The sequence below is a fragment of the Maylandia zebra genome, linkage group LG1 (genome assembly GCF_041146795.1).
Source record: "Maylandia zebra isolate NMK-2024a linkage group LG1, Mzebra_GT3a, whole genome shotgun sequence".
Classification (NCBI taxonomy): domain Eukaryota; kingdom Metazoa; phylum Chordata; class Actinopteri; order Cichliformes; family Cichlidae; genus Maylandia; species Maylandia zebra.
The window spans coordinates 7,797,097-7,813,551 of record NC_135167.1 but is presented as its reverse complement, the minus strand read 5'-3'; the positions used below and the strand labels follow the sequence as shown (position 1 = coordinate 7,813,551).

The 16,455-nt window shown below is 41.2% G+C and overlaps 1 protein-coding gene across 2 annotated transcripts in view; it reads right to left on the bottom strand.

Annotated features, from left to right (window-relative positions):
* The window catches only part of LOC101468238 (synaptosomal-associated protein 25-B), a 39,448-nt gene that overhangs the window by 2,761 nt on the left and 20,232 nt on the right, over positions 1-16,455 (bottom strand). Inside the window, exons 3-5 of one of the 2 annotated variants that reach the window (XM_004539744.5) lie at positions 15,805-15,846; positions 8,437-8,485; positions 2,648-2,765 (exon numbers count right to left, since the gene is read on the bottom strand). In XM_004539744.5, the coding sequence (XP_004539801.1) occupies positions 2,648-2,765; positions 8,437-8,485; positions 15,805-15,846 (209 nt within the window). Of the gene's footprint in view, positions 1-2,289; positions 2,408-2,647; positions 2,766-8,436; positions 8,486-15,804; positions 15,847-16,455 lie in introns of both variants that reach the window. The other variant, XM_004539743.4, reaches the window with a different exon arrangement.

Sequence of the window (16,455 nt, the reverse complement as noted above, 5' to 3'; positions counted from 1 at the left end):
CGTTAGATCCAATGTGATTTAAAAAAAAAAAAAAAGCATATTAATTAAAAAAAAAAAAATCCCTAAACATACAATGTGATCATTTTGCATGGAAGACTTGCTAAAACCAGCCCTTCATTTCATCTGGATGGATAGATCAGTAGGAGGATTCACTGCATACAGTCAAATAAGCAAATGTAATTCTTAACATTTGTTTTACAATGCTTGGAATATCTGGTAGGTGAAGATTTCCACTTAGGTAAATTTAGTTTGGTTTTCAGCCAATTACAGCCCATTTGAGGCAACACAAATTCACCCACCAGGTATTCTAGACATGCTAGAATTCTTTTTCTCGTGCTATTTGACCCAGGGTTGCCATACAAACAGTCTCAATCAAATGAAACATATGACGTAACCACAGGATTACATAACTACTGGTTTACAAAAGGGAGGACCAAAGAGCCATAGAATAGACAAGCTCTGAACCCAAAAACCAAATCTTCTGGAAGCAGAATAAAGACGGATTTTAAATACACCCAAATATTAAATATTCTCCAAATGGGAAAAAGAGACTTTACTCATACATAATGACTGATGTGTTGAAGTAAAGCGAAAAGGATAGTGCTAATGTCAATGTCACTGTGTTGGACAATAATTATCTGTTGTTCAAATGTAATGTCATTTCCAGATTAGATCTAAAAATTGTTGCTTTACACACTAAAGGCAAACAAAAATACTAAAAAAAATACCCGTTAAGTAATACAGGAATAAAATCAGATATAACACAAAAATCATTTGTTTGGTTCTGTGTAATCCTTTCCTCAAAAACAAAAGAGCAAGTTTTACCCAACTCCCCATATTCATGGCTTGTACCTTTGTACATACAATGTGCATATTGTTAATCATTAAGACTTCACTTTATTCACTCCCAGGCAAATATCTGAGAAACACTTTGGGTGTAAACCAAATGAAAATAAAAAATATAATTTTCTTATATATACTTTTGGTTTGTAAGCCACTTGTATTTTCTATAGCTCTGAAATAGTATAACCATATCCAGCAAATGTATTTGTTCCAGCGTGTAGTATGCTCAGACATGACTCAGCAGCCATAGTTTGGCTGCTAAAAGGGTAGAGAACAGATCACACAGGAGTTTGGCAAAACTGACATTAGCAATCCAACTTAACTTTAAAAAGTAAATATACAGATTTAAGAACTTTAATACTGAAACAGTGGTCAGAAAAAAGAGAACAAGTTTGCCTAACTCATGCATGAGACTGTAATGTGCAGGGCAATGTTGAGGGAAGAGAGGTAGGATTCAATCTATAATCAGAGGTAAGGTTGTAAATTTTCCCAGCTTTCACTTCCTTAAATATATATATGTGTTTATAAGTGATACAATAACACCTTTAGTTACACTCTACAGAAGCATAGAGTCCTTCCTACTGTCACCAAATTCATAATTTCCTCCAAACAAATTCCTGGATCACTGGGGGTTGCTCTCTAATATTGTAGGGTCTTGAACTGACATGGATAGAGTATTTAAAAATGCAGATTTTCACCACAATGTCTGCAAAAAGGCAAATAAACACATTTCCAAAAGGCTAAATGTGAAATATAAAACTTTAACGTATGTCTCTGAACTGGAGGACCCGTCAGACTGACTGGCTGTGACTATCAAGTAACTGTGTAACCCAGGATAAGCTTTTTTTTACTTGATAACAATAACAGCCAGTAAAACAAAGTTACCCTTTTTCTTCAAAGAGTCCTATTGTTATAAAAAAGAAAAAATAGAAAAAAGCTTGGATTCATTTGAATGCACTGAGGCATAACCAATTATATATCTTTATGTAAGGAGGCGACTAACTGATTTGTTTCTTGGTTGGACTTTTACACAACGTGATGCATCATGCTGCAGGACGTTAGGGTGGGAGTTTGGGTAGGGTTTGGAGTGTTTCTGTGGCCGAGATCCTTGCAGATGCTGCTCCCTGCTGGAAGAGAATCTCTCATCCAATGTGGAATGAAGGGCTTTTGACAGCTGCTGAGGCTGGACAGAAAATACAGTGGCATCCGTATGTTGTTCATGCATGCACACATTCTCTCCCTGCAGAGTCTTAATTTAAATAATCTGTCTCACACTCGTGCATGCAATGCTGGTGCCTGTTCAGAGAGCGTGCTGTTGTGGCTGTAGGCCTGACTGCTCACACCACAGTTCACCATGCTCTACACACCAGAAGCAGGCAGATGGATAAAGAGGCAGGTAGGCAGGCACTGAAACACATGCAGTCAGGCGACATAGGCAACACCTACTTGTTACAGGGACATGAACATAGACCACAGAACTGTCCTAGATTGTTCAAATTCTTTTCTGCATCCTTCATGTCCTTATTGATTTGGTCCATCCCCTCCTCGATGCGTTCCAGTTGTTCTGATTACCAACACATTGTCATTTATCCCAGCAAAAGAACGTAAGCACATGAGAAGAGAAGAGAGGAAGAAATTGCAGGGTGGAAGGAAGGGGATGGGAGTAGAGAAGGGGGACAAAGGAGAGAAGACAAAAAAAGACATTGACTGTGACAAGAGAGACATCAGACATCACCATCACCACCACCACCACCATCACCAGCACTGGACAGGCAAGAGCGCACGACTCCTGGCCGGTACCTACTTTTTAATACATGGGCATATCAGACCACAGCATTGTCCTATATCTTTTAAATCTTTCTCGGCCTCCTTCAGGTCTGCGTTCACCTTGTTCATGCCCTCTTCCACACGATCAAGTTGTTCTGGTGAGGACAAAGGCATGAGAGTGTTGAAATAAAGTTGACTGGTTTGTATCGAGGGCTGGCGCTCTACGCTAGATTGCAAGAGGCAGACTGTGTTTTGCTAGATGCAGAAGGCAAAGCGGGCAAAAAGCATTAAAAGTATCAAATGAACTTTAATTTTTCTTCATCTGGAGCTTTCCATGTGACTTTTAATTGCATGCATTTCTCGTGATAGGCTTTTTTTCCCTACCTCCATGGGATCATCTTTTCTCAGTAAGTATTTGATGTGAGTGGTGCTGAGAATCAGTAGCAGTATGCTTCATCCAATTCTGCAAGTGTACACAAGGACATTTATTCTGCCACCTTAACTGCTTAAATATTACTGCATGTCAGTGAGAATAGAAATAGATGACAAAGAGAGTGAAAGACAGAAATTCATGGCTTAGGTGGCTGAGAAGCCTGAGATCCAAAAGGAACGAAAAGAAGAAAAAAGGATCAGAAGAGGCAGAAAGGGCCAAAGATTATTTAAAAGGTCTCAAAATATGATAGGTTAAGTACAAATTTGGACGGACTATTGTTGAAAAAAACTATTACTGTGCCTGTGTAAAGGCATATCGGAGGGTTTAACAACACAATGCCGCATGCAAAGCATTAAACAGGCTTCAGTATTAATGCCACAGAAAAAGAAGGTAATGCCATCTATAGGTGCCACCATAGTAGTTACTCTGGTCATTCAAACTGATTGAATAATCCAGTCATGGCGCCTGCACATTTTAATAAAATCCACCAGTGTATTATTAAGACAAAAGGAAACAATGTATCGATTTTTCAGTCTCAAGCCTGGCTGTAACTGCGTGATGTAGATAGAAATGAAAGCTGTCTGACACTGAATTCACCCTACCCCATTTATAAACTGAATCCCTGGATAAGGAGGAATATCTGGTTCCAGATTAGTCTTATGATATTTAATTGAGAACACCAAGAAAATCTCTCCCGAGTTTTCTTACGTCAGTGTGATACTATTTTTGTAAAACTGCAAAATGTCTACTTAAAAAGAATTCTTCAAAGTATCCTCAGATCCAGATCAATTTCAAGAGTTAATCACGTCAAAGTTAGCCCAATTTCCACCTCTATAAAAATTTCCTTGCAAATGAATTCATAACCTTTTAAATAATCCTGCTAATAAAATGACAGACAGAGAGGCTCAGACATATCGCTAAGCAGAAACCAATATTAGTTAAGAAAATGGAAAGGATAAACTTCAACTCTTTATTAATAAACTAGTTATTATGAACATATGTTACGGCCCTAGCTGTGCCTCCTGAAACTGCCCTTGTGTGGGCGTGGTGTTTTTCTCCGCCTCCTCCTCTCTTGCCACTCCTACCCCCTCTGTTTCTCTCACTCTCCTCTCTCCCCAGGAGACAGCTGCTCTTGGTTAGCCTGGTTTGCCACCTGAATCCAGTCAGCAATCACCTCTGAAGCTATCTAAGCTGGGGATGAGCTGTGAGCAGGGGGTTTTTCTCTGGTGTTCCCACATTGGGTGTCGCAGTTGTCGGGAGAGATCCTATAGTGTGGAAGCAGTGTGCAGTGTAACTGCTTCACGTGAGTAGTGTGGGCTTGTGGGCCTCGGCAGCAGTAAAGCTAGCTGCTGCTAGTGACAGGGTGAGCTTGTGGGCCCCTGGAAGTGCCTCCTCGTGGTGTGGAGTTTTTGTTTGGTTGTTGTGTCCTGTGTTGTTGCAACCTTTTTCCTTTTTCCAAGTGTTATCGGTAAAACGGCGTTGCCGGCTCTTTATGTTAAGATTATCTATAATAAAGACTTTTATTTACTAAGAACACCTGTCTGTTCTCCTTTCATTCTGTTCTGGACTCATTTGTTACTGGTCCCCTTACTCGTATGCCTAGACTCCTTCGGGGGGGACGTAACAACATAAATCATGACAAAATCGTTATGCATGTTCAGCCTGCAGGGGCCGCATTTATAAAACGGACTGACCGTGATTTAAATAGAAAACTCCTTCATTATTTATATATAAAACCTTTTGCAAAGTCTAGACTTATGTAAGTGATTTTCTTGCTTATGTATTGCAATTTCCAACACATATCCAAGCCTGTGAAAAGGCTGCTTGCTGAACGCAGCAGTGACACACTCCCAAGTTACATGTTTAGCTTTGTTTGTTAACTCAATGTTTAGTAGACTTTATCTTCTCTATTAGTGGCCATCGTCTGTCTTCACAAAAGGTTTAGTCTTGATTTTTTGAACACTTAGCTTCTTTAATGAATTAAAAATAACTAAATTATTTTTGTGATCTTAAAATTAAGTTCATGGATAAACACAAATGCATTTTGTTTTAAATGGCAACCCCAGATGGAAAACGTGATCGACAAAGTTTAGTGCTGTTTGCAAAAATGTCACAATTGTTAAAAACTCATCCAAGCACAGTTGTGTATAATCCATCAGCCTTGAGTCTGGTTGAATTTAGGTCACACAGCATGTAACAGCCAAGTAGGGAGGGGCTCATTAGCTGCAGTAAGACCTCCATCACAGGTGAGACATCTCTGCAAGAAATGACAAATCTCCTCCGGTGTGACCTGTGCATGAGTGTGCGTGCATGTCGTTTAGTGTAAAGTGCAAAGAGGGATTAGTCACAGCCCAGTTTACACCTCAACAAGAGTGTACTAATTACTACAGGCATGACCAGCCCAGTGATTTTCTTTAACAGAAATATAGGAGGTAATTCTTATATCTATATGTGAAGGAGACACAAATAAATTACCATCAGTAACCAAGAGAGAAGGATAGATGGAAAAAAAGAGAGAAAAGAGAGAAGAGAAAGGCAGTGCAAGCAAGAGAGATGTAGGGTCAGGTACAGAGGACATTCGTTTAGAGGCAGAGGTAATTTAAATCTCTGCATTGATTGTTGTCCTGTTATTACAGCAGTGAGCTGTGTGCTGTGGCAAGAGTTACTCAGGGGGAAAGTAGATGTGAGGAAAGAGAGAAGAGGAAAATAGGCTATCTGTTCTTTTGACAGGCCCATTACTGTAGGCTGCTCTCTCATGCATAGAACTGCCTGCTTAAGATACAGACATATTTCCTATATGGAGGACCAGAATTAAATAACAAAATGTGATTTCACTATAAATAAAATTGAATGTGCCACGAATAACATAGTAAGATGTGACAGAACATGGTATTTTATAGTTTGCTTTGTAAATGTTTATCTGATGTTTGTCTTTAATGAGATAAATATGGTAAATGTAAAACCATTAAAAAATAATATTCACAAATAAATTCATAATTCATAAATATAAAGGGAGATAAATTAAAATGGGAGCGAAATTAAAGCACAGAAGGATTAATATAAAGCTAAATAAATACATTAGCAAAAATAAAAGTAATATTTATTTATAATATTTGACCTGAAACATTTAAGTGTGACACATACAAAAAATACGAAATCAGGACAGGGGCAAGCACTTTTTCACACTTTTTCAGCAAATGACTAAATGTTTAGATATATTTACTGGATATTAACTGTACATATTTACTGAGAATTTCTTTCTTCCTCCTTTGTTTGTTATTATAGCATTTCTGGCTGCCTGTATTTTTACTTAAAACTCTTTTACGCATAATCCATGAGCCTTGTGTCTCTACATGCATCCACGAACCAGCAGATTTTGTGGTTATTAAAGGCAGAAAAGTAGTCTTCAAATATTATTATGAAGGTTGGAAAAACATACAAATTCAGTCAGTTTCAGTATGTTATTAATTTTAACTTCTGTGGGACTCAAACCACTGACCTCTGACTGGTAGTAGCCTTCACTGAACTTCATTTTCTTCACACACTCTAATGCATGTTTCACAGAGTTTGTGCAAAAAAACCTTTCCATAGTTCTAGCACACTTTTTAAAAATAGTGAGGACTCTCTGCAAACATGGAGACTTTTTCAGAGACCATAGTGTTCATACACTTTAAAAAATTGTGGAAAAAACTCAGAACTAACATAACCATTGGTGTTAAACAGTAAGAGGTCTTATTTCTATCTATAAGCAAAGTGTTTCATTCATGCAGTCAAGCTAACATGCTAACTGTGTCCATTTAAAACTAAAGCCACACACACAATGTTTTGCTGTTGTAATGTTTAGCTCTTTAATTTCAGCTCTACTCAGTTTACACTTTTTTTTAAGTGAATCTTAATAAATTGTCACATGGACTGTTTCATTCACTGTATTCTTCATTCTAAACAGGTTTTGCAAAGCTAGTGCTTAGAGCTTCCAGTTAAGCTAGCTAGTTGAGCCACACATGATGGTTACTGGGTGTCTGCACAACTGGCACAACAACATGTATTACATCATGCATAAAATCTCCAGTTACACTTATAACTAGGTTATGTTTGAGTTTGAAAACAGCTGGAGTTACTATGCTCTGACAGTCTGCATGTGTTAATTAATACTTCAGAGTGATGTACATGTGTGTAGTTTGCGGACAAACAGTGAAGGGATTTATAATCCCTACTTTGAGGGTAAACATCCATGATTTCCATTAATCTAAGTGGCTTTCAAAAGTAATGGTAATCCACCCAGAGTTATGTACCAAGTATTAAGAAATAAAAATACTATACTATACTACTTTTTTCCCTCTAAATTTGACTTTGTTGTGAAGTGCGTTCAGCTGTTTTGCTCACTGAAAATCTTAAAATGAAGAATCTCCACAGAAAATCATTATTTGTTTGACTTGCTCCCAAGTTACGTAGACAAAAACAGGCCGGAAAAGGCTCTTCTTGAGTCATAGAGTAAATCTCCCAAAAATGACTTTGGTAAGACACATTATCTGTCACTGACTGACCTCTGAACATTTAGACCTGACAATCAGGTGAACCGCAAACATGTTAGCTTGGTTTAACAGAGCAAAGTAAAACATGTACTTAACATACAGCTAAGAAAGAATCCAAGTTTTAATTCATAAGGTGTAGGGCTGCAATGATTGTGAAATGTGGGCTAACATCAATGTGTAGTGTTAAACTGACTAACAGCTGATGCCTGTTTATGTTGTTATCAACCACTGCCTTTGACAAATCTCATGATATCTGAAGTGGATGGTGAACAACGAGGGGAATATCAGCCTGCATCAAAGCTCAGCTGATGAATTGGTGCATAAACATAAACATGTGACTGAGAAAAGGGCATGAAAGTGTAATACAGGGAGGCAAAGCAGAAGGCAAGCTCAGCAGCACATTCCAGTATACTCCGTTAATCAAATGTAACTTTTTCTTACAATTGTGGCTTCCGCCACTGATAAAAAAAAGTGTTGTGCTGCAGTCAGTTTTACAGTGATTCTGTTGTTTTGGTTTGTATTTTTAAAAAGTCGCATCCCTAAAAGCCAAACTTAATCAATGTTTAGTTCAGCCTGAAATTATGGAAAGAGAAAGCCAAGAAGAAGAAGCCAAGGTTGATCTAGAAGAAGTAAAAGTTGCAAAGGGTCTCCGAACCTGTGGGAACCCCTTCATTTCACTTTTCCCTGTGCAGGTCTGCTGTAAAACCATAAATGTCATTATTTTTCCTTAAACTTGGTCTGAGAATCTAGAGTGTTATACTGGATGTACTGATGACGACTCTCCGATTGTACACCGTGAAACTGCAGCAAGAGAGAATCAGGAGCAGAGCAGATAAAAGTGATCTCTCCCTGTCAACTTACCTCCCTGCTCATCCAACATGACGAGAGTCCTGATGCCAGCATCTTTACTCTAACAGACAGACAGAAGGAGAGGTAAGAAGACGACAGCAGAGAAGAGAAGTGAAAGGAAGAAGAGAAATAAAGTTGACAGATGAGTGAAGGTCAGCAGAGCAGAACAGAGCAAAGCTATCAAAGCAGCAGCAAAAGTGGGTCAAATTGCAATCTGAAATCACATTTTTGAAACTGATCCTGAGAGGCACAGCAGAAAACAGCAGGGACATTTTGACAGCTTCTTGCTTTACAAAACTGCTCCTATGTCTGTGTGCTAAATATAAAGATTAAAGCAGATGATCGGCTAGTCTGCTCCGTCCAAAGGTGACAAAAACGCACCTCTGAAAGAAAACCTGATATTTTTATCTTTTAAAATGGGATAAAAGATATTTAAGCAACTTTCAGATGGGTTCGGGGTACAGCTGTCTCCCCCAAAGGAGTAGTGCACCCCACTGAACTGCACAAAATAGGGCAGGGATAGCTCAGTAGGTAAAGTGGTCGCCCCGTGATTGGAAGGTCAAGGGTTTGAATCCACTGAACGGCTACCCTGAGGTACCCCTGAGCAGGTCCCTACACACTGCTCCCCAGGCGCTGGATTGGTGGCTGTACACTGCTTCAATGAGTGAATGGGTTAAATGCAGAGAGTAATTTCCCTACAGGGGATTAATAAAGTATACATTAAAATGTTTTGTGCTTTTTTTTAGTTGTAGCTCGAGAAATATGGTAAAGGAACTGATCGGACTTCCAAATGTCCAAAATACAAAACTAATTGTGTCTAACGTTGTGTAAAAAGCAGGAATCATGAAGGAACCAAAGGATCTGCTACAAACATCCTACTGTCAGGCACCACAGGACGCCCCCAGAGGTCCCACAACAATGTGTGAACAGGCCAGGAAGCAAAACAAAACCCATTACAATTTTTTGGCTGTTTGCTGTGCTGATATGTCTGTACAAAGTATCCATCTTTTGTATATTTAGTTACATATGTTAAAAAGTTTACACATTTAGAATAAATCAGTCACAAATCAGTCGTATCACTGAAATTGATCCACATCTATATCAATGCTGAAAAAGACTGGGTCTGCATGGGTCTGTATGAGTAAAGTTAAACTGGATGAGGAAATTTTTCTCAGTATAAATAACATTAAAAGACAAAAAACATGAGTTTTGATGAAAGAAATTGATAATTCTTAGCATCGCATTCAGCTGTGCCAAAGTTTGCAGATACACTTGCATAAACCCTATGGGAGGGCGGCTTGTTTCCCCAAGAGGGCTCATGGGAAATCATGCGAGGGCAGCCATGGCCTCAGAACTACAGGACAGGATATCTGACCTCGCCAATTGGCAGAGTCTCACGCGGTGACATCACTTCTTTCTGCATGGCTAGTTAAGGACACATGCTCACAGAGTATCAGGACTTTTTCACACTTCACTGTGAGTCATAAAGTCACAGGATACTGTCCCCCCACCCACCCAAAAAATTTCTACCCAATGAACAGATAAGGCGCTTTCTTTCTTTGCACTTTGTTTTGATGTTAACCATTTGTAAATATGTGAAGCAGACCTCTTTTGATATATTTCTAAGCATATAAAGTCAACTCGTGAAGTAGGAAGAATAAAAATAATGTGATATCTTAAAGGTGAACTTATTTTAAGCTTCTTAGAGGCTCAGTGCTGCATTTGTATCAGTTACAGTCCTTCAGATAAACACAGCTGGTATTGATCTTTCATTCACATTTGCACTTTGCTGTCTGGCTTACCGGTGTGTTTAAATGTGATGCTAAAGGGTCCTTATGTTGGAATCCACACAAGATTAATTGTAAGGACAGATCCAGCATACTATTGCTACAGGTGCCAAAGGACACTTTGTGCGTACTTGTTGCACAACTGTATTTAACACCCTCTCATTAGTTTAATCTGTAACAGTACTTTGAAATAATAAAAAATATGCATATTTTGAAACTATTTAAAAGGCCATGTTCAGAGATGGGCTGGGGTACAAACACACGGGAAACACACAGCAACCTGCATGGCATTTTATTTCTAAATTAATTTGGTTACATTAGGCGCTAAAACTACTTGGCTAGAGTTGAGAAAAAAACATGATTTGCATAACCACACTTTACTTCCAGCTCACATGGCACATAAAGGTACCTCGATACTAGTCTGGTCTAATCTAGCCTAAATAATAAAGGTCATAATTAAAAAGCTTCATCAAACTAGCTATGGGATTGCTTTCTGCCCCTCACAATACCGCTGATGCATTTCACGTATTTACCTTGTGATTCAATAACGATACCACAATAACGGCTGAAAACATGGGTTGTTAGTTTGTGGGTTGAAGTGAGTGTACCTCATTGGTAAAACTATTAGTTATACGTCTATTTAGGCTTAGATTATAATTTACAATTCATATCACTTCACTAATAAAAACAGCTTGTATGAATACAAAATAGCATGTTCATCTTGTGTAGTTTACTCTCCGACTTAAGGCCTGACACCGCTCATCAAATCGGATCTCCATCCATCCATCCATCCATCCATCTTCATCCGCTTTGTCCGGGGCCGGGTCGCGGGGGCAGCAGCCTAAGCAAAGAGGCCCAGACCTCCCTCTCCCCAGCCACCTCCTCCAGCTTATCCGGGGGAATACCAAGGCGTTCCCAGGCCAGCCGAGAGATATAATCTCTCCAGCGTGTCCTGGGTCTGCCCCAGGGCCTCCTCCCGGTGGGACATGCCTGGAACACCTCACCCAGGAGGCGCCCAGGGGGCATCCTTGTCAGATGCCCGAACCACCTCAGCTGGCTCCTTTCGATGTGGAGCAGCAGCTGCTCTACTCTGAGCCCCTCCCGGATGGCCGAACTTCTCACCCTATCTCTAAGGGAGAGGCCAGCCACCCTTCGGAGGAAGCTCATTTCTGCCGCTTGTATCCACGATCTCGTTCTTTCGGTCACTACCCACAGCTCGTGGCCATAGGTGAGGGTAGGGACGTAGATCGACCGGTAAATTGAGAGCTTCGCTTTTACACTCAGCTCCCTCTTCACCACGACGGACCGGTGCAGCGTCCGCATTACTGCAGCTGCAGCCCCAATCCGTCTGTCGATCTCCGGCTCCCTTCTCCCATCACTCGCGAACAAGACCCCGAGATACTTGAACTCCTCCACTTGGGGCAGGAACTCATCCCCGACCCAGAGTGGGCACTCCACCCTTTTCCGGCTGAGAACCATGGCCTCAGATTTGGAGGTGCTGATCCTCATTCCTGCTGCTTCACACTCGGCTGCGAACCGTTCCAGTGCGAGCTGGAGGCCCTCACCCGATGAAGCCAACAGAACCACATCATCTGCAAAAATCAGAGATGAGATTCTGAGGCCACCAAAGCGAAAGCCCTCCGCCACTTGGCTACGCCTAGAAATCCTGTCCATAAAAATTATGAACAGAACCGGAGACAAAGGGCAGCCCTGGCGGAGCCCATCACCCACCAGGAATGAGTCCGACTTATTGCCGGCAATGCGAACCAAGCTCTTGCAACGGTTGTATAGGGATCGAATGGCCCGTAGCAATGGGCCAGACACCCCATACTCCCGCAGCACCTCCCACAGGACACCCCGAGGTACACGGTCGAATGCCTTCTCCAAGTCCACAAAACACATGTAGACTGGTTGGGCAAACTCCCATGCACCCTCAAGTATCCTGGAGAGGATAAAGAGCTGGTCCAGTGTTCCGCGACCAGGACGAAAACCGCATTGTTCCTCCTGTATCCGAGGTTCGACTAACGGACGAACTCTCCTTTCCAGCACCCTGGCATAGACTTTCCCAGGGAGGCTGAGGAGTGTGATCCCCCTGTAGTTGGAACACACCCTCCGGTCCCCTTTCTTAAAGATGGGGACCACCACCCCGGTCTGCCAGTCCACAGGTACTGCCCCTGATCTCCACGCAACATTGCAGAGGCGTGTCAACCAGGACAGCCCTACAACGTCCAGAGCCTTCAGGAACTCGGGGCGGACCTCATCAACACCAGGGGCTCTGCCACCAAGGAGTTGTTTAACTGGCTCAGTGACCTCGCCCCCGGAAATTGGCGGGTCATTCCCCTCATCCCCAGACTCTGCTTCCTCCTCGGAAGACGTGTCAGTGGGATTAAGGAGGTCCTCGAAGTATTCCTTCCACCGCCTGACAATTTTCTCAGTCGACGTCAGCAGCGCTCCGCCAGCACTATTCACAGTGCAGGTAGAGCACCGCTTTCCCCTCCTGAGACGTCTGACGGTTTGCCAGAATCTCTTCGAGGCAGTCCGAAAGTCTTTTTCCATGGCCTCTCCGAACTCCTCCCACACCCGAGTTTTTGCTTCAGCCACTGCCCGAGCCGCATTCCGCTTGGCCTGTCGATACCTGTCGGCTGCCTCCGGAGTCCCACAGGCTAACCAAGCCCGATAGTTCTCCTTCTTCAGCCTGGTGGCTCCCTTCACCTCTGGTGTCCACCATTTGGTTCGGGGATTACCACCACGGCAGGCACCAACCACCTTGCGGCCGCAGCTCAATGCAGCAGCTTCGGCAATGGAGACGCTGAACATGGTCCATTCGGACTCAATGTCCCCAGTCTCCCTCGGAATGCTGTTGAAGCTCTGCCGGAGGTGTGCGTTGAATATCTCGCGGACTGGGGCCTCTGCTAGACGTTCCCAGCACACCCTCACTACGCGTTTAGGTGCACCAGGTCTGTCCAGCGGATCTCTTGTGTTATTATCTGCTTCACAGAGACACTGAAATCCAATTTTATGTCCTTCACAGATTTCTTTATATCCATCTGTTTATCGTTCACATTTCCCCTCGTCTGATCTACTCATGTTCATCTCCGTCTTTCATTCTTTTACTTCATTTCCACCGCTCTCATCTGCTTTGTTCACGTATCACAAACCAAGGAGCAGTTTTTCATTTCTCTTCCTACAGGCCTGACATGACGATAACATCTTTCATAAAGACTTTAATAATCTGCGGGTCCTCGTTTATGAAACCTTTTCAAGTTGCTGCATGAGTTTATTCTTCTCTCTACATCGCTCCGCTGCTGCTACAGGATTGTTATTATTGTTATTTAGATGATACATTTACCACTTCGCTGTTAATCAGTGAATTTCAAAATCAAAGAAAAGTAAAACCTTAAGAGTTTTGCAGAAAACAAACAGCCTGTTCAGCTTTTTTTAAACCATAAAGTCTAATAGTTTTCAGTTATTTAAAGAGCATTTGCAGATGATTTCCACATCACCTACCAGCGTCATGTTATATCACACTACATGACGTAATGTTTTCCTGCCAGTGACTACCAGGCACAGTGAAATCTTCTACAATGTCCGACATGAGTTGTTCAATACACATTAGAGGTTTCTTACTACACTCTGCTATGACATTGTGTAATGTGATGTGTTTGCACCAAGATAATGGTACAGGTCTGGGTTTATTTCTGTCCTTCACATTAGCAGTGGCCTATTTAAGCTACAAACCGCACTTCAGTCTGCCTGGCTGGCCCTTCTGAGCCAAGCTCTCCTTACACACTTTCACTCAGTTTGTGGGTTCGCATGGAGGGCCAGCCACATTAAGAGCTCTTTCCAACCAACTAGACTTAATTGAAGTGCCTTAAAAACCCTCCAAGTCTGCACTAATGCAGGTTTACTAACCACACTTTTACATCTGATATGGAGGAAACTGTGCACTTACAAGTATTAATTCAGTTTGGTTATTTACTGTCTCAGCGATAAAAAATAGCCTTCATCTAAAAGTGGAGTTTTGTTTTTGTGTTTCTAAATGCCAATATTAAAGAAAAAGGAAGACGAAAAATAATGACGCAGGATCATTTTGAAAATCATGTTAACACCTGAATTCAGAGTAGATGCTGAAAAGCCACGTAATTATATAACAGCTGTGCAGAGGTTTGTCTTCTGCTTTTATACCTTTGCTCGTCTGTTTTCACCCTGTCTATGTCTTCTTCACCTGATCTACTGGCTGACTCTCTTTGTACAAACAGTCATTTTATTGTGTCTGTCTCGCTCATTTATCAGTCATTAAAACAAAACAGCGCTCATGTCGCTCATTGCTCCTGTCCAATTTGCACGAGACAACGACATATTACATCACCGACTGTAAGTGGCAGAAAATTAATGGCTCAGGAATATATGTATATATACATATATACATACATATATACATATATATATATATATATATACATATATATATACATATACACATATATACACACATATATACATATACACACATATATATATACACACATATATACATATACACACACATATATATATATATATATATATATATATATATACGTGTGTGTGTGTGTGTGTGTGTGTGTGTGTGTGTGTGTGTGTGTGTGTGTGTGTGTGTGTGTGTGTGTGTGAATATTTTTTTCAGCAACAAGAAGAACAAGGATTCTTTCAAACAGAGCTCTGATCTCAACATCTTAGGGTCAGTCTGGATCACACAAAAACACAGAAAACACTGGTGCAGCTTAAATTCACTGTGACAAACTGCAGAGTTCTCCAAATATTGACCTCCTGATTAAGTTAGTGTACTTCAGCAAGTGTTCAGCGCTTGGCATCCTGCTATTTTTAGATCCCTCTGTTGAGAGTCTTGTTCTGACCACTTGTGCATTTGTGAAACTTAATCCATCAAACTCATCTAACTTGTTTGTTGAGGATCATCTGTTATGATAAATGTTGATCCACAGGCTAAACAGCAGTCGTCAGTGAAACAATCAATGGGTTCAAAGCCTCAGAATCAGGTCAGTAGTGCAAACAGGAGCACAGTTATCGTTCTTCCAGGCTTACAAGCCTGATGGACGACATTTATTGCAAGCCATTTTAACTGTGAGGTGTGCCATAGCTATCACACAGCATGTTGACAACATTTTCTGGCCACACTAGCACACCTAGTGTTCATCACTGTCCTACTCAAGCAAATCTTTTGTCCTTTGCTCAGAATTGTTTAAGGATTGCTATTGTGACACAGGGGAGGAGCTCTACCATGCACTGGACATGCACAAGTGCAAGTCCTCAAAAGAAGAAGAGGAGGTCCATCAGGTATTTAAGTACAGGGTCAAAGAATACTACTTTGTGGAAGTTATAGAAAGTTTAGTAGGCCAAGTGTAGATCTTTTGGGACTGACTAACCAAGTAAATCTATGTGAAAACTCAACCTTAGACATTAAGCAGAAGCACAGGCGAGGGGCATGTACAAGAACAAGAAGATCTCACAGTTCTGGTAAATCAGCTTCTCTCTCTCTCTCTCATGTCTTTTGTATCTGTTAATGTGATGTGTGTCATTGAATCACTGGACTCACCTCCTCCACAAGAGCCAGCATGCGCCGAGTACTCTCCAGAGACTGCAGGGAGAGTAAGAGAAAGATTAGCAAAGGATTAACTTAGAGTCCAAAGGAGAGCAAACACAGACACACGGTGTGGCACCAATTTCTCAACAACATCTCAGTGTGTTAACGTAGAAAATGTATTAAAAACATAAGGTGGAAAGGGAGAACGGAGGACCACTAATATGGTAAGACGAATGAGTGTCACTCAGTAATATAGTTACACCTAGATGTTCCTCTCCTCTTGTCTGATTCCATGATTCCTACTGTTATTTGCTTTGCCTCCTGTTGCTCTATCAATCTAACGTTCCACCCATTTCTCCTCTTTTCCTTTCCTCTATTCCCATCACTGGCCCTACATTATCTCCTCATGAATGTTTAATAATGCCATTTGAGCTGATCCATTATTCTGCAGCATGGAATTATCTGCTCTTCCTGAGCTCCTCTCATCTCATTAAAAAAGGGCAGAGTTCTTCCTTATCCAAAAAAAGCACTTTCTTGATGAAAGATTCTTAGAGCTCCAAATGCTGAAACAAGCTGAGGTCACTTTAGCAGCTGTATCTGTCAGCTTGCAGGCTTTGGAGATACATTTGTGTCCTTATGAGAACGGTCCATTTTCAAATGTCA